This window comes from Pseudorca crassidens, chromosome 3 (genome assembly GCF_039906515.1).
Source record: "Pseudorca crassidens isolate mPseCra1 chromosome 3, mPseCra1.hap1, whole genome shotgun sequence".
Taxonomy (NCBI): Eukaryota; Metazoa; Chordata; class Mammalia; order Artiodactyla; family Delphinidae; genus Pseudorca; species Pseudorca crassidens.
In genome coordinates this window covers 165,994,960-166,013,461 of record NC_090298.1, presented here as the reverse complement: position 1 = coordinate 166,013,461, position 18,502 = coordinate 165,994,960, and the positions used below count along the sequence as shown (strand labels likewise).

At 40.8% G+C, this 18,502-nt stretch overlaps 1 protein-coding gene across 18 annotated transcripts in view; it reads left to right on the top strand.

The window, feature by feature from the left end:
- The first annotated feature begins 1,472 nt into the window (after positions 1 to 1,472).
- Positions 1,473 to 18,502, top strand: part of LOC137222505 (zinc finger protein 177-like) — a 79,904-nt gene continuing 62,874 nt past the window's right edge. For 2 of the 18 annotated variants that reach the window (XM_067733867.1, XM_067733855.1), the window contains exons 1-4: positions 1,569 to 1,714; positions 9,204 to 9,273; positions 12,042 to 12,124; positions 12,884 to 12,991. In XM_067733867.1, the coding sequence (XP_067589968.1) occupies positions 12,067 to 12,124; positions 12,884 to 12,991 (166 nt within the window). In that variant the 5' untranslated portion in view covers positions 1,569 to 1,714; positions 9,204 to 9,273; positions 12,042 to 12,066. Of the gene's footprint in view, positions 1,715 to 1,742; positions 2,128 to 9,203; positions 9,274 to 9,385; positions 9,423 to 9,946; positions 10,033 to 11,055; positions 11,255 to 12,041; positions 12,125 to 12,883; positions 12,992 to 18,502 lie in introns of those variants that run through there. The other 16 variants (XM_067733863.1, XM_067733859.1, XM_067733858.1 and 13 more) reach the window with 16 other exon arrangements.

Here is an 18,502-nt window from a genome sequence, read left to right as displayed (position 1 = left end):
ATCTCCCAGGAGGAGCAAGGGAAGAAGCTGGAGAAAAGTAGGCAAAGGACTTACCCTGGGCCACTGTGCAGGGAAGCCCCAGATATTGGGAACCAGAGGCCCTATCCTTCCTGATGATTACATTTCAGAGGAAAGGCTCTCCAATCCTTAGAAACATTTCAGAGTTATAAGAGATACGTATTCACAATGGTAAACGTTTTCAGGAAATGCTCTAGGAACAAGAGATCAGCGGCCTACTTTCTCCAGTATTCCTTTACATCCTGACTCCTAATACCGTTTCAGTTTCATGAGACAATACAATACACCTGGACCGTGATGCCACAAGTCTTCACTAAAAGCCCCTAATACTTCTTCCAGTTTCTCAGCCATAAATCTCCAAGACTTTCGACCTCCCTATCCTTCTACTTTGATTCTAGGTCTACTCACCTGATCTAACCTCCTCTCAAGAGGAATCTCTTCATCCCTGTAAAACGTTGCTATCTAAAGCCATAAAGTTTCTGGGAATTCCCTGGCAGTCCAATGGTTAGGGTTCCACGCTTTCACTGCCAGGGCCAGGGTCCTATCCCTGGTGGGGGAACTAAGACTCCCAAGCTGCAGTGGCCAAAAATAAATAAATAAATAATGAAGATGTAAACTTTCTGAGGATAAATTACAATTCAATCAGATTTAGTAGGTTCATTATATAGCTCATGACCATAACGCTGGGAAACAAGTCCCTCACACCAGAGTGAATAACAGCCATTAAAAATTCCCTTTTCTTTTACTGAAAGATGACTTATAAGATTCCTAAAACTTATTTAGACTGTGCATAGCCACCTTAACTATTTGCCTCCTTCTATGACATGATTATTAACACCCGTGAATCTCTGCCGTGGGAGGTCACTGCACCGTTAGCCTTTGACTGACTCCAGGCTAATACTGAGAACTCCACATTTCTTGGTCTCCCAAATTACAATAAGCTGTTTTCTTTATCTGTCGGTAGCTAAAATGGATCGTCAAGCTCAAAAACATAATGGAAACCAGAGTCCAACTGGGTATCACAGTCACTCTCGCAACTCATTGGCTGAAGAATCTCCCCATTGCTTCAGGACAGCAGCCTCAGCCACATAGTTAGCAGAAGCCATCTTAAACTTAGGGTCACCTCTTCACCTCCAGTGTCAGAGGCCCCAGACTGAGATGCAGAAGCGTTTGCTCCCTCTCGCCCTAACTGCGGTTTGAAGCTCCCTTCCCAGGTAGGGGGAATCACAGAGAGGAAGCTAAACTATAATGAAAAAATGAATGGTGCACAGGGAATTTATGTTGCCATGTGGAAAGGTCAAGTACATCTAGGCGGTAACTGTATACATATCTCCGTGGGGAAAGTGCAGCAAGAGTTGTGCAATGACACTATGCATCAAAATTTGAAAGCAATTGTTATTCATGTAAGACATGTAAGATGCATGGGCTATGGAGTAAAACAAACCACTACACAGGTCCTGGACCACAGCCCTGCCTTCCGGGGCCTGACCCAGCACCCCAGCACCAATCCGCGGGAGGAAAAAGATACCTCTCTTCTGCTCCGAGATGAAAGAAGAGCAGCCTCCGGCGTCTGCCCAACCTCCGAGGCCCTGCCCCTTACGCTGTGCGAGGAGCCTGGAAGTGCGCGTGCGCGTTTGGATCTGCGCGTGCGCAAGGCGGCGGCTGTCTTTGCTGTGCGGTCCGGCGCGGGTCTGAGGTAAGATTTTCGCCTCTTGGTGTGTCCCGCCTCTGTGCGGTCAAGCAGGAGGAGAAGACACCAAATAAGAGGGTCAGAGGACGTGGCCTCGCGCGCTGACCTGGCCGCCCCGGCCTCCGGCCGGCGCTCCCGGGCGGCGGCCCTTCCCGCGAGAGTCCGGGCCCGCTCGGCCAGCGGAGGTCCGGGCGGCAGCTCTGGGTGGAGGCGGGTCGGCCAGGCCTTGTCTTCATCCGCGATGCTCCCGATTTCAAAAGGCTCCAGAGCAACCTTTGGGTCCTTTCTCCACAAGGGAAAGGAATAGCATCTCTGTCGTTCTCGTCCCGGCACTCCGGCCCCAATGGCCCCCTGTCCCCGGGTCCCGGTGAGCACTCGGTGGCTTTGTTCCGGCCGTGGGTGTCGGTTATTGAAGTTTGGTAAGTTATATTCCGTTGGAAAGAGAAACCTTTGCAGGTTATTAGGCAGCACGTGTGTGTGATCTAAATAAAGGCAGGAGTGAAGGAATTCATATAAATACTAAATTTACCACGTCAGAGCCCTGTAAAGCCCCAAAGCTTCAAAAGTATAGGAGTCTCAGGGAAGGAAGACGACGTAGGCTGGTTTCTGTTAGTAGCAGAAGTTGGAATTGAATTTACCGTAAGTAAGATGAGTTTTGACGGGTGGATTTTTCTTCCAGGTATTCATCTTGAAACTATTATTATTATTATTATTATTGTCCGCGCTGCGCAGCTTAGGAGATCTTAGTTCCCCAACCAGGAATTGAACCCCGGGCCCCTGCAGTGAGAGCGTGGAGTCCTAACCACTGGACCACCAGGGAAGTCTCTCATCTTGAAATTCTTATCTAGAGAAAATCTGTGACGTCAATAAAACGAACATCCATGAACCCTTCATCTAGATTCACTAATTAAGATTTTATCTCTCGTTATATATATTATGATGAACCATTTAATGGGAAATTGCAGACATTCACTTCCCCCTTTAATCTTCAGCGTTCATTTCTTAAGAATGAGGACAGTCTCCTACTAAGAACAAAACTGCATTGTCCACCAAGAAAATCAAAAATTTTCCACTTTTCCAAGAGTATATTTTATAGTTGTCCGGTTTTTTGGAGAGCTAGGATCCAAATTAGATTTGCACGTTGCATTTTGGTTTTAGATTTCTTTTACCTAAAACATTTGCCTGTATTTTTGGTTCCTGCCTATTTCAGGATTTTTGTATTGTAAAATGTTGGCATTCTGATATGATGTTTTCCTGTGATTTCATTTAATTAACTTGTCTATCTCATACAGTGGACATTGTGTCTAGAGCAGTAGTGTCTAATACAAATATAATATGAAGTACAGATGTAATTTTTAAAATTTTAGTAGCCAAGTTAGGAAAAAAATGAAGTTATTTTTAATAATATATCTTATCTAACCCAGTTTATCCAGTTATTAATATATAGTTATTGGTGAAATTAATGACTAATGTAGCTAATATAAAATTATTAATGAAAAATTTTACATTTCTTTTGTACTAACTGTTGGAATCTGGTATGTATTTTATACTTAAGCACATCTCAGTGTGGCTGCTAAATTTTTGTTGGAAATTCTTGATCTGTATTTAGCTTTCATAAAATTTACTGTTGAAAAAGTAGACTTGGAAACCCAGATTGCTCCAAACATGCTGAAAAGTTTTTTAGTAACTGAGCAATTTTATTTCTAAACTTAATTAAAAGTAAGTAAAATTAAGAATTCAGTTCCTCAGTCACACTAGCCACATTTCATGTTCACAGTAGCCAAATAGAGCGAGCCAATGGCTACTAAGTTAGACTGCAGGTTTAGAGACGTGAAAATTTCCTAGGTGATGTTGTGTACTTCATATTGTATCCCATCAATATGGGATCAGGAGGCACATAAATGCAAGTTGTCCCACTGTGTATTAGGAATGCAAAGCATTTAGTCAAGGTGCCCATCTCTCTCGTGTAGTCACATTTTTCTTTTTAGTAATCTGTGGGTGATACTTGGCAATAGGGGAATAATCTCTTCCCCACCCCTTTCGATCAGTGGTTTTAACATCACTTGTTGATCTTCGCTTCAACCTGTTTTTACATTGGGAGCTTATGAAATGGTATTTTTTTTTTTCTAATTCTGTCATTCCTTCTCTATTCTTTAGCTGTCAGTCTTCTGTAAACAAGAGCTTTCCCTCCCCACTTCCCCTGCCCTCTATATTTTTTTCCCTTTCGGAGTGTCACAACATATCCGTGGATTTTTCTTTCATTCATCATATTATAAACAGTTGCTGTCATTTGATGCTCAAGCTGTCCCAAACTTGGCCAGGAGGAGTCCTTTTAATTTGACTCATGTGTCCCTTCAACACATACCTATTAGTCTTTGAGTGTAAATCCCCAGTTCACTTTGTACTTTCCAGTTACAGACCTGTAATAAATGATTTCTCCTCTTTCCTTATAGACACCAAGGTCTCTGTGATGGGCTCAGTGCTACTGGGATATAACTGTATCTAGGCCTTTCAGTGGTTATCTAAAAAATATATATATATATATATTTTTTTTTGAGACAAAATTGAATTCAAATTGTATTTATAATTTTATATCCTCCTTTTCATATAAATTATTATCATGAACATACTCTCATATTGTTATTCTTCAAAAACCCAATTAAAAATATATTTTCTTACATTGTAAGTTCATACTCATTCCTAGTAAAAATTTAATATGTGCTTTTTTCTTTATTTTATACTTGTATCTCTTTTCTCTTATTATAAAAACCATGGTTTGTAATACCATTAGTATATTGTTTTATCCAACAGTATGGGTACAGTAGTTTCAAAAATTATAATACCAATATTACTAATGGTAGACTTGCTCAATAAAGTATTAAGTTTCTTTGCATTTTTTTGTCCTTAATTGTTTATATTAAGTATATGCAGTTCATAGTACTGTGCTCAAATATTTGTGTGAACTCTAAGTCTTTTCTCTCATGGTTTTGTTATCAGTTTGATACACTATTATGTACATTTCTGTTTACATTTAGTTTTAAGGTTTGCTTCCTTTCTGAATTAACTTATTTTTTTAATTTATAAAACTTTTTCACGATTCAAAGGTAAAACTGTATAAAAAGGTATATTCAGAAGTCTTACATCACATTACCACCAGTAGCTAACCATTTCCATTTTATTAGTTTCTGATGTAAACTTTCTCAAAATTCATATATATATATATATATATATATATATATATATATATATATATATATATATATATATATTCCTTCTTTCCTTCCTTCCTTTTTACCTTCACATGAATGTACTTCTTTCCCCAATTAAACTAAATACTGGAAATCAATCTATATCAGTTCGTAGTGATTTTCCTTATCCTTTTTTGTGGCTGCTGAGCCCTTTATTAGTGCATGTATGGTAGTTTAGTCAACTAGCGTCCTATGGATAGAATTTGTGTTGCTTCCAATTATCCTAACCAAAGCAGCCTAATAACAGTAGGAGCAAACCTGTAGTGCAAAAAAACCCAGATTTTTTGACTCATTGCAGTGAGGGAGACTGCATAGCAGAGGAACTGTGGATGTCTCAACCAAACAAAGCAAAATGTATACTTATGGATTCTGAGAATTGTGACATTTTAGGTGAAATTTAAAGGAAGCAGTAATTTGATAGTCTCAAAGCAAAGCAGGACTGTGTTAAGGGGTTAACATCAGGTCTGTACTACAAACAACCCAGGCTCTTGTTTCCTTGGAAACAATAAAATTAAGATAGATGTGGAATATTGTGTCCAGAAACCCTTTATTTGAAGCTCAGTTCCAGGTTTTTAAATCAAGACTGCTTCTTGATGTCAAATATCAAAATAATGATGTATATCCTCCAGGCAAAATTGGGATGTTTCAGTCTTACTGATACAATTTCAAACAGTGAATCTCTGATTGTCTCTGATTTTACAGAACAAAGTTTCTCAGTGAATAAGAAAGCAATAGTAACTCTGTTACATATTCTTTCATGAGATGGTCAGTCAAGTGCTGCCACAAGGGGAGACTGGAGGCCCAGGAAAAAACAAAGTTTATTATACTCTTTAAGTCCTAGAGGCAAGGCAACATGTAACCATGCAGGTTGATGTGGGAAAACACCAGGATAGTCAAGAGGCAGAAGGCACAGGAGAGAGGGGAAGGTTTAGGCCACTGCCTTTATTGGGGTTTCTATGGGAAAGGCAAGGCAGGGCAGAGGAAACAGCCAGGATTGACTGCTTTGAATAATTTTGTCAGGCTTCGGGTATATGGGTGGTCTCTAGTTGCCTGCTACCTGGCCCTGGGATGTTTAAGGCAGAGAAATATTGCCTCCTACAGTGGATGGGTCTGCTGGAGGTAAGTATGGTTCTCGATTGGTTAGTTTGCATATCAAAGTCATGCTTCGGTTTGAGTCCTTTGTTATTTCTCAGAGTTGGCTAGCCCCAAGAAGCAGTCTCTCCCCAGCCAGAAAGGATTTTTTCAGATGTCAAAAATCATATAATATACAGAAAAAGTGTGTGTGTGTGTGTGTGCGCGCGCGCATGAGTGTCCAATACAGTCGGTACTCATGTTTTGATGAGAGTAAGGAAACCAGGGCAATGATAGTAGAGACTTTTAGTGTGGCATAAGTGCCCCTAACCAACACAGAAAACATTTTACTGTGATAATGGAAAGGAGAAACACAGGTAAAGTACGAGGAGTCCTTGTAGGCCAGCCTATAATTTAAGTTTCCCATTTATATTGCATTAGTCAAGAAAATAAATCTGAAATTTTTTGCAGTCCCTAACAATATCTTAGTGGAGTTGTAGAGTAGATTAGAAATACTCTCATATCAGGTTGACACATCTGGCGGTGGTGTTGGAGGGGATGAGCTGATAAGTTAGTAAAGTACATGTAAAAGTTGGTGGTTGTGTGTGGAACCAAGGGGAAGGAGTGCTGGTGGCTGCAACGCAGAAGGTCTTAGTGGAAAGCTGGAGGCGGTTAGTGGAAGAAAGCATCAGGGAGTGGGTGGCCCTCTTCCCAGAGGGTCCAGGGGTTGGCCAATATGAGGCACGTGCCTCCTGGGGAAAGCAGTAATCTCCACTAATTCCTTTTCCTTTTTAAAATTAAAACTTTGTTTTTGGAGCAGTTTCAGGTTCACAGCAAAATGGAGGGGAAGGTACAGAGAGTTCCCATCTGTCCCCTGCTCTCCCCCCAGCCTCCCCCATTATCAGCATCCCCTACCAGAGCAGTACATTTGTTACAGTTGATGAACCAACATGGGCACCTCATAATCACCCGAAGTCCGCAGACCACATTACAGTTCACTCTTGGTGTTGTAGATTCTGTGGCCTTGGACAAACACGTAATGACATGTTTCCCTCGTTACGGTATTATGCAGAGTATTTTCACAGCCCTAAAAACCCTGTGTCTTGCCTATTCTCCCTGACCCCCACAATCGTTGGCAACCTCTGGTCTTACTACTACATACTTTTGCCTTTTCTAAAATGTCATATAGTTGGAATCACACAGTCCATTAATTTTTGGAATGATATCGATACTAGTGACCTCTACCAGATTTCCTTGTAGGCATGGAGTGTAGGGGTGTATGTTTTGGCAGAGAGCAAGGAGTATACCTGGATCGTGGGCTAAGCAGACAAGGAACTCAGAATCATAATAGAATTCCTAATATCAAAGGAAGAAAAGCACAAAGTGTCGTATGTCCAATCTGTGCGTTAGAAGAAACAGTCCCTGGGGTTTAGTGTCAGGGTCAAGTTAGCCCAGGGGGCAAAGTTATCTCCAATAGCGAGATCTCAGACTGGGGTGATGTCTCCTGGAGTGACGTCATCTCTGGCGGTGAGCTCCTGGGCCAGTGTGATGTTGCTGAGTGTGAGACTGGAGTATCCTTTTCAAGTGGGTACCTACTCCAGTTGATGTGGATCTCAGCATTTGCCATGTTTGGTTGAAACACTGTCTTATTTGGAGGGTTTGGGCCTCTGGATTGTAAACCAATGAAAGCACCCAGACCAATAATAAGTCCACAGTTACCTAAACTGTGGTGTGTAGCTAAACTCGACAGGGTTTTTAGTTTTTGAATGAAGTTTAGGCTCCCATATCAGTAGAACAGCTGCCTGGTCTTTGGGATAATCTATGGTTAATAGATCCCAGTGGAGTACACCCCCTCAATCTGGCCTCCAGCCCTTATGGGATAGGGCAAGATTAAAAAAAATTATAAATATAGGTTAAGGTTTGAGGCAAAATAGAGACCTTTTCAGTTGGACTGGAATTTAATGAATAGGAATTGTTCAGGAGACTATTAAGCATCTCAGTTAAACCAGTTATTGGGGTCATGAAAGTTCTATGAATACCTTTTCCGAGAGCCCAACATTGTGTATTCTAAGCAGTGAAATGCGTGTCTTTGTTACTAGCAGTAATGCCTATAACTCCAAAGGGAATAACGAGCATCCTGGCAAGGCCTTGTTCTGTAGTCTTAGTTATATGTAAAGACATGTGATTTTGATTTTCGGTGCCTGTGAGGCAAGAGATTGCCAGAGTTCTGTACCATGAAATAGGACAAATTTTAGATAATAGCCCAACAGTTTATAATAAATGTGATGATGGGACCATTTGTTGGCTAGGGCATCCAGTGCTGAGATGACTGCCTGAAGTTAGACCAAGTGTGTTGTTTCTTGGGTCCCATCCTTTATTTAGGGACATCATAGCTAAGGGATGGAAAGCAGCAACATTCCATCAGGCTCCATTACATATGATGGTTAACAGTGTCATTTGTATAGTCCTCCAATTCTCATTGCTATTTACTCAGTTAATCCCAGGGGGCTTCCTAGGTAGTCAAGGGTCTGGGGGAGGGGTGACATCCTCCAGCACCATGGCATCTGGCAAGAGACGGGGAGGCCACCCCTCCTGAAGGTGGAATATATGAAAGGGCCCAGATTTGGTTCCCTCCTCTCATAAGGAGGCCTCAGCAGTTATGCTGTGTTCATGGGGTATTGTTTCCATGACCCAAAGTATAATGGACAAGTGGTTATGGAGGGTCGCAGGCTCAAGGTCTGTGAGAATGTCTGTTTCCAAGAAAGTATGTTGACAGCAATTACTGTTTATAATGTACAGGCATATCTTGTTTTATTGTGCTTTCCTTTATTGTGCTTAACAGATAATTGCATTTTTTTTAATTGAAGATAAATTCTCATATTGGAGAATAACGGTAACCTCAGGAGTTCAGGCTTTTGAGACGGAGTAACCTGCATTCAGACTCTGGCTCACGACTTCTTAATTGGTGATCTTGGGCCAATTACTACTCCTGTTTGAACATAAGTTGCCTCAACTATTGAATGACAGTAATAATAACTGTTGATAATCATGAGAGCTTCCACTGTATGTGTGTTCTGGCACATAATGAGTGCTCAGTAAACGGCAATTATTATTTATATTTATGTGGTCTACAGTTTCTAATGACTTTCACATAATATAACTTCCATCTTCTGCAGAGAGATGGCTAATGAATGATGCTTGATGACAGATGAGAAATGCCTCCTGCATAAAGATTGATGGTATGAGGTAAGACTCCTACTTAATCAAGAGGAATTGAGATTAACTTATCCATTAAATTCAGAAACTGTCTTGAAGAGACTTTGGGAATAAGACATGTTAAGGCAGATTTCATTAACAGATTCACAGGATGCCAGCCATTGACCTTTTCCCTTGTGGTAAGTCCTTGTTGATGCTCCTTTCAGAGACCGTGCTTTAACTGGCCTGTGAGCAGCCTGTCTTGTGGTCTGGGTCTATGCAGTCCTGCTTCTGGGCTGTCTAGGAGGGGGCTTAAGTATATAACAATATCCTGTTGTCTAAATCCTGGGGCTTGGGAAAGAGGGGTAAGTATGCCTATTTTTGTGGGAGAGGTTCTGCTTAATCACATGAGTTATTATTGTTAGCCAAAAAATTCCCCAACAGTTTTACTTCTCTGGACTTCAATTTCTTTATCTGTAAAATGAGATTAGATTATTAAACTCTTCTTCTTGTTTATCAAAGCCCCAAATCCCATTTCTGACTTCAGATGAGGCGGGCTATAGGGCATTTTATGGCAGCAGTGTGTGTGTGTGTGTGTGTGTGTGTGTGTGTGTGTGTATGTGTATGTATGTTCACTTAGAATTAGTGTGGAGTGGCTGCCAGGCTTGTGAGTATGGAAACTGTGGGCAGCCTGGATTCTCAGGTTTTGTTTCTTCTCCTCAAGGTTGTCTTTCTCAAGACTTTTTCTCTTTTCATGAGAAGTCAGAAGGGGAAAGGATTGTGACTGGGTGTCTGACAAATTATTTTCAGGTCAGTAGGAAATTTATTCTTTTATAAAAGCACATGCTTCTTCCTACGAGGTGGATATGTTTCCTACTAGTGAAACAGAGCTTCTGTTTCAAATAGGGCCTGCTTAGGGACTGAGTCCCCAGTTAAATTTCCTCAGGTCTTACTTAGGGCCTTTCATTTACACAGGAGAATGATACTATCACTCCAGTATTTACTAATTCATTCCAGTATTTACTAATTCAGTCCAATTCGTCCATGCTGATTGTGTGCTCTCATTTTGCTATGATAGACAGGGAGCCAACATGTGCCTCTGAGAATTTCTACTGTCACTGGAGGAATAATTCATTTACCAGCATTTACTGTGTCTGTAATGTTCTCAGGACTATGGCTAACCTGTCAACAGAGAAAAATAAGACCAGAAGAGGTCACAATCTAGTTGTAGTGAGATACGTTCAGTTAGGTGAGAGAGGTGCTCTTAAAGCTGTGTAATTGGATGAAGTCACCATGAATACGTCCAGGTAGAGAGGAGAAGGGGCTTGAGGACCATCAAGCCCTGGGGTTGATTATGGAAGAACATAAAACCTGTCTAGGCTTTGAGTCTCCCTTCCTTTTTCTCCAGGGAACATTGATGGAGATGGCAATTGCCTGATGCCAGGATGTTCCTCTTGAAAATGAAGATCTGTTCATTGTATTGGCTTTAATTTTTCTAGGATAAAAGGCTTAGGACTTCAAAATTATATATATAAGCTTGAGCTTGGGTTTTAGACAAAAGACTGGCAACCCTTTTGGTGCACAGTGGGAGAGAGAGAGAGAGAGAGAGAGAGTGTGTGTGTGTGTGTTTGCATTTTAGTTTTATTTGCATTTTAGTTTTATTTGAAAATTTACTGGTTTGATAAAGTGGACATGAACAATTTTGTTGCTTCTCAAGTTATACCTGACAGTATTTGGTATCCCTGAAGAGCAGAGTCTTGACCCCTTATTTATGGAAGTATTTGTCATCCCTTGCATGTTCTTCTTACATCTGGCATCTTTCTCTGAGAGCAGGGCACCAGCTATGCAGACCTGGTCTGATCTTTCAGGTGGAACAAAGAGGAAAGCTGAAGAAAATGGAAGAGTTTTCCAAGTGAGGGAAAAGGCACATGTGATTCTTTATGAGAAAGAGCTGTAATCCATGAGAGCTGCAGTCCATTTGGAAATGTTAAACAGGAGGCTTTTGAAGAATTTTTTTCCTAAGGATGCTGAGGTCATTTGGGTTCTGAGGTTCCTTGGGTACCTCAAACTTCCCTTTCTCTTCAACTTTTCATTCGCCTTCTTAAACTTCCTTTTGGCTTGACAGTAGGATCTGTCCCATTTTTTTCTTTAAATTTTGCATTTGCATTAAGCTCTTTATCCATTTCCTTTCAACGTTGTTTTCCTGGTTACGCTGCTTTCTGTTCATTGTCAGTCTCAACATTTATAGAATCATTTCTTAGTAAATCACCTACCAATTTGACCACAGCACCTTATCATGCCAAACTCTTAGTCCAGCCAAACTTCTTAATCTTTTCTTTTTTTTTTTTAATAAATTTATTTATTTATTTTTGGCTCCGTTGGGTCTTCGTTGCTGTGCACGGGCTTTCTCTAGTCGCAACAAGTGGGGGCTACTATTCGTTGTGGTGCACGGGCTTCTCATTGTGATGGCTTCTCTTGTTGCGGAGCACGGACTCTAGGTGTGCAGGCTTCAGTCAGTAGCTGTGGCTCGAAGGCTCTAGAGCGCAGGCTCAATAGTTGTGGCGCACGGGCGTAGTTGTGGTGCACAGGCTTAGTTGCTTTGCGGCATGTGGGATCTTCCCAGACCAGGGCTCAAACCCGTGTCTCCTGCATTGGCAGGCAGATTCTTAACCACTGCGCCACCAGGGAAGCCCCTTTCTTTTTGTTTTAAAATGTATCTTAAGTCAATGTTTGAAAGTAAATACACATTGGCCTTCATTTTTAACATCTTCCTTCCATTTATTTCTCCAAGAACATAATTTTTTTTAATCTTATTTCAGATTGGGAGATTTGTCTTAATGCCAAATGGTCAGCACCTCAGTGGAATATTTTGGATGGGAAAAAATCCAGTGTGGTGGAAATGGTAAGATTCACAAGATATAATTCCTTGCCTTCCACACTAGTGGAAAATTAGCAGTTCCATAAGATAGGAAACCTGCACGATAACCATGACAGTTATTTGAGACTAGTGTCATTCACCTGTTTTTCATAGTCTCTGGGCATTGTGAATTTGACAAAAACTTTAAACACCCCTCACGATATATTTCTTCACACAGAGTTCACTCAGCTGAATATTCCCATATATGTCATTCAGATGAAGTTTTTTGCTTTTTTTTTTTTTTGTGGTACGTGGGCCTCTCACTGTTGTGGCCTCTCCTGTTGCAGAGCACAGTCTCCGGACACGCAGGCCCAGCAGCCGTGGCTCACAGGCCTAGCCGCTCTGTGGCATGTGGGATCTTCCCGGACCAGGGCACGAACCCATGTCCCCTGCATCGGCAGGCGGACTCTCAACCACTGTGCCACCAGGGAAGCCCCAGATGAAGTTTTTGATAAATAATTTCATCTTGATCAATTATCAGCTAAACTCTATAAAAATCCCTTTGAAAGTAAAGAATACAACAAAACTTTCTAGCAGAATGATCACTTCATTCTGCTTGAAAGCACTGAGGGTCTGGAACCATGCATTGCAGTGAAAATGGAAGAAAAACAAAAACAAATAAAAAACTTCAGCCATACTAATTTGTTTCTTGTATAGAAAAACAATTCAAGGCAGAGGGGAAAATCTCTGAATATAACAAGATTGGAAAACTTTTTAAGTCATCATTAATCTCTTCATCAACAGGAGAGAAACTACATTGGAGAGAAATCAATTTTAACCATTGTGAAGAAGCCTTGAGTGAACACTCATGCCTTAAGGCTCAAAGGAAAACTTACATTAGAAAGAAAACTTGTGAGTGTTATCAGTGTGAAAATGCCTTCATAAAGAACTGTGCCCTTGATCTATACAAGCAAACCCATTCTGGAGAGAATGCTCCTGAGTATAATCGGTGTGAAACAGCCTTCAAACAAAATTTACACCTGGTTCACAAGAAAACTTACACTCAAGAGAACCCTATAAATGCGCTGACTGTAAGAAAGGCTTACCTTCTTCCTCGTACCTTAGGGAACGTTTTTTTTTCATGGTGGAGAGAGGACGTATGCTTTTAAAGAACGTAGGAAAGCTCTTTCACATTCTACAAACCTTTTTGTACATATGCGAACTCACTAGAGAAATATCCTATGAGTGTAAAGGATGTGGGAAGACTTTCACTCAATCTTCATGTTATTCAGCATTTAAGAATTCACAGAGGACTGATGCCTGTGAAATGTAAGAAACTTGAAAAAGGCTTGTCTTATTCCCCAGATCTTGCTAAGCATATAAGATTTTATACTAGAAACACTGTGTTTGTAAGGAGTGCAGCCCAGAGTTTACTTTTCTCAAAACAGTAGTCACATGCGAATTTAAACTGGAGAATGTGGAAAAGCCTTTGTTAGTTCCTCGTACCTTACTGTACATACAAAGAATTCACACTGGTGAGATGCCTTATCATTGTAAGGAATGTGGGAAAATGTTTAGTATTTCATCTTGCTTTAAAAGTCACCTGGAAACTCACCCTGGGGTAAAACCTTATAATTATAAGCACTGTGGGAAAACCTTTATTTGATTCTCATTTATTTGACATTTAAGAATGCACGGTGTAGGGACTTCCCTGGTGGTCCAGTGGTTAAGACTACGCTTCCAATGCAGGGGGCACGGGTTCTATTCCAGGTTGGGGAACTAAGATCCCACATATGCTGGTGTAGCCAAAAATAATTAAATTTTTAAAAATTTAAAAAAGAGTGCACAGAAAGACCTTTTGAATGTAAGGAATGTGGTAAAGCATTTAGATAATCCTCGTACTTTAGTCAACATAAAAGAAACACATACTGGAGAGAAGTGTATAAATGTAAAAAATGTGGGAAAGCCTTCACTATTTCATCAGGCCTTACAGTACACATGAGAACTCACACTGGTGAACAACCTTTTGAATGTAAGGGATGTGGGAAATCCTTTACTCGATCCACATGTCTTATTAAACATTTAAGAACTCACAGTGGGGAGAAGCCATATATATGAGGAATATGGGAAAACCTTTAGTACTTCATGCCTTTCTGAATGTATACACAGTCACATTTGAGAGAGAACTGAACACTTGTAAAGAGTGTGGGAAAGCCTTTGATACTTTCACACTTACTGAACATGTACTAATTCATAGTGGAGGTAACCTTATTGTAAGGAATGTGGGAAGCCTTTTGCTCTGCCTTTGCTCTGCTCAGCTCTGAGTTCACGGGTGTGAAAATATTACGAATGTAAAAAGTATAGGATTTTTTTTAGTTTTTATTCTCTGCTTTGGGAAAGTATGAAAGCACACATAATGAGAAATCCCCTGAATGAAAGGGATATAGGAAAGCCTTTGATTGTTCTTTGTCATTAGGAAACATGATTCATACTGGAGAAGAACCATAAATTATAAATATAGGGAGTGTGGAAAAGGCTATGTTAATTTATTGTAAAAGTCACACTGGAGAGATTATGTATGAATGTAAAAACAATTAGAATGCTTTCAATGAATATTTTTTATATATTTTTTATAAATAAAAATCCTAAAAAGTTTTTTTTTTTTTTTTTAATGAAAAACCTTTGTTACAAAGAGGTTTTAAAATAACACCTTGGGAAAGTTTTGGAGTACATGTTTTCACTTACTGCATACAAGAAAATTGATACTGGGAAAGAAAACCAAGTAAATTTTTATTTAAATGAGTTGCCTTTCTTTGTGTGTTTTTTTTCAAGGTAGACCCATACTTTTAAAGACTAATGATGTTGAGTATAAATATGGTCAACTGATCTTTGATAGAGGAGCAAAGGAAATGAAATGTAGTAAATATAATTCTTTTCAACAGATGGCGCTGGAACAACCAGACACCCACATGCAAAAGAATAAATCTAGACACAGACCTTGCACTCATCACAAAAATTAATTCAAAATGCATTGCAGCCCTAAGTGTTAAACACACAACTATAAACTTCCTTGAAGATAACATAGAAGAAAACCTAGAAGACCTTGGATGTGGCAATACTTTTAAAAATATGACATGGAAGACATGATCCATAAAAGAAATAATTGATAAACTGGACTTTATTAAAATTAAAAACTTCTGCTCTAAAAAAGGCATTGTTGAGAGAATGAGAAGACAAGCACAAATTGAGAGAAAATATTTGCAAAAGACACAACTGATAAAGGACTCTTAAGACTCAGCAATAAGAAAATAAACAGCTGATTAAAAATGGACTAAGACCTTAATAGACACCTCACCAAGGAAGATATGCAGATAGCAAATAAGCATTTGAAAAGATGGCCCACATGAAAAAAAGAGACCACTACAAATCTATGAATCTGTGAGAATGGCCAAAATCTGGAACACTGATAATGATAAATGTTGGTGAAGATATAGACCAACAGGAAATTTCATTTCATTGCTGGTGGGAATACAAAATTGTACAGCCACTTTGGGATACAATTTGGTGGTTTCTTACAAAACTAAACATAGTCCTACCAAGTGATACAGTATTCACACTCCTTGACATTTACCCAAGTAAGTTGAAAACTTAAGTCCACACAAAAACCAGTACATGCATGCTTTGGGGTTTTTTTGTTTCTTTGCACATGAATGTTTATAGTAGTTTTATTCATAATTGCCAAAACTTGGAAGCAGTCAAGATGTCCTTCAGAAGGTGAATGGATAAACTGGCACATCCAAACAACAAAATATTATCCAGTGCTTAAAATGAATGGACTATCAGGCCATGAAAAGACATGGAAGAACCTTAATGCATATACTAGGTAATGCATATTACTAAGTGAAAGAAGCCAATCTGGAAAGATTACATACTGTATGATTCCAACTATATGACATTCTGGAAAAGGCAAAACTGTGGAGATCAGTGGTTGCCAGGGATTGGTGAGAGTGATGGGTGGAATGTATAAGCAAAGCACAGAGGATTTTTAGGGCAGTGAAAAATACCCTGTATGATACTCTAATGGATATGCGTCATTACAGTTGACCCTTGAACAACAAGATTTTGAACTTCATATGTAGATCCATTCATATGTAGATTTTTTTCAATGAATACGTACTACAGCATTACACCATTCATAGGTGGTTGTATTTGCAGGTACAGAACCCAGAGGGCCAACTGTTAAGTTGTACTGGTGTTTTCAACTTTGAAGAGGGTTGGGGACGCTAACCCCCATGTGTTTACAGTGGAGCTGAGAAAGGCTAGTGGGCACTTCTGCCTCAAAACATCCTGCTTTTTTTCCTTGAGCAAAGCCTGGAGTCCACAGTTCACATGATACTGCCTTGTCAGGCTGTGCTCATTATGTGGTGAAAGAACCTAGCCTCCTTAAAATATTTTTGGAATGGAATGTAGATTAATATTTTTCCGGTTTAAACACATGCTTCTAGTCTTTAATATTAGTAATTAAGTGCCTAAGATTCCTGGGCCCCTCTTTACATGGGCAGATATTTTATAGAACCGATCTGCCTGAGAGGCATGGTCAGCTGGGAGGGGTTGAGCTTTTAAATACAGATCTCCAGATATGGGTGATTCCATCAAATAATAAGGATCCTCCTAATGATAAAGTTTTTTTATGTCTAGGCAGATGTTTTATTCATGGGGGGTCTAGAAAAGGCACAGAGAGGAAGCTATTGAAATTTTTAAAATCCTTATTTCGGGCTGTCTAACTGTAGTAACAACAACCCCAAAGCACCTTAAAATCTGTCTTTACTACCAGATTTCCATTTTAAATCATGGTTCCGGTTATGCATATTTAAGAATCAGCCCTGATAAAATCCATTTCTTGGCGGGTAGCTTAAAGTGCTGATCGAGACTGTTTTTTGTTTTTAATACCAGGATAATCATTGTTTAAATTGGAGTCCAGACAAAAAAGTTCTCTGACTTCTGGGGGACTTGCTTTGGTTAGGAAGGGGAGGGGCAGTGACCCCGCAAGAGAATCCATAACGGCTGAGTAGTGAAGTTTGGACTCCTTTTCCCTTCTGACTGCTCAGTCTCCTTTTCAAAACCTTGGGGACCTCTACTTTTTCCATCGAGGAGACCATATGGAGTGAAAGACCCGGGCTCAAGTGCCTGCGCACCATTTTACTTAAATGGGCAATCAAGAGTAAGTTACTCTACTTGAGAAGCCTCCTTCGCTTAAAATAAACTTGCCTGCACTTCGCCTCAATTCTGTGCCCAGGCTCCCTGACCAGGCCTCAGCCACTCTCTCCGGGCCCGCCTCCCAGCCCCGCTCCCCGATCGGAGTTCCGGGGGGGTACTGAACTACTGGAGGCGGGAGCCTCAGGCCCGGGACCCGAAGCGGAGGTGCGCGTCCGCTGGCGGCTTGGTCCTCAATAGCTGCTTCGCGCATCTTACCCGTTTCCATATCCGTTGGCGTTTGATCCGGCTGGGCCCAAGTCCAGGTTCCGACCACGAGTCTGGAAGGGCCGGTCGATAGTGGGGAGGGGTCATGGGTAAGGTTTACGGCGCCAGCTGCTCCTGGGCCGCGGGGCCTCCTGCCGGGCTTCACGCGCGACTTCCCACCCGGGTCCTCAGGACGCCCCGCTTGTCCTCCAAGCCCCGACCCGTTACATTCGCGCCTGCTGGGGCCGCGGCTTCTTCCCGTCTCCCGGACGACTGCTTGGGTGGTCTGTCCCCGGGAGGAGGCGGGTCTGGAAATAAGGGCAGGGCGCGTCCGCAGGGTCTTTTCTCCGTCGCCTGTCCTCCCCTCTTTAAAAGGCCTCCCCCAAGTCTGACTACTTTTCCTTAAGAAGATGCCCTTTCTTGTACCTCATTTTCTTCCGTTATGACATTCTTTGAAGTACTCATCAGTTCACGGAGATCTGCCCTTTTTTTTTTCTTTGATCTGTCTTACAGTTCTCTAGTGTGGGGAAGCAGCCTAGTCCCCTATTGGTGGACGATTGAGTTGTTCCCATCTGAATGGGCTTGTGCATGTTTCTTCATATTTCTGTACTTAGGACTTTAAGGTCGATTTTTAGAACTAAAGTTGTTGGGTCATGTGTAATATTCCTAGATATTGCCAACTGCCCCCGTTCTATTTTGAGCGCTCAGAACGTGTATTTTGCATCCAGCAAGTTGCACACCTCTCTTAGTTTTCAAATAATCTTAACCTATAGATGCTTTTGGATGTTTACATATCATCCATGAATGACAGGTTTATTCTTCTTTTACAGTCCTCCAAACTATCATGTCTCCCCATTCTTTTCCGCTCTCCCCAACTTACTGCACTGTCTGTATCATGATTAGTAGAAGGAGCCACTTCTTTTTCTGTGTCTCAAAGGCCTTCAGCTTGTATCTAGTAAATTG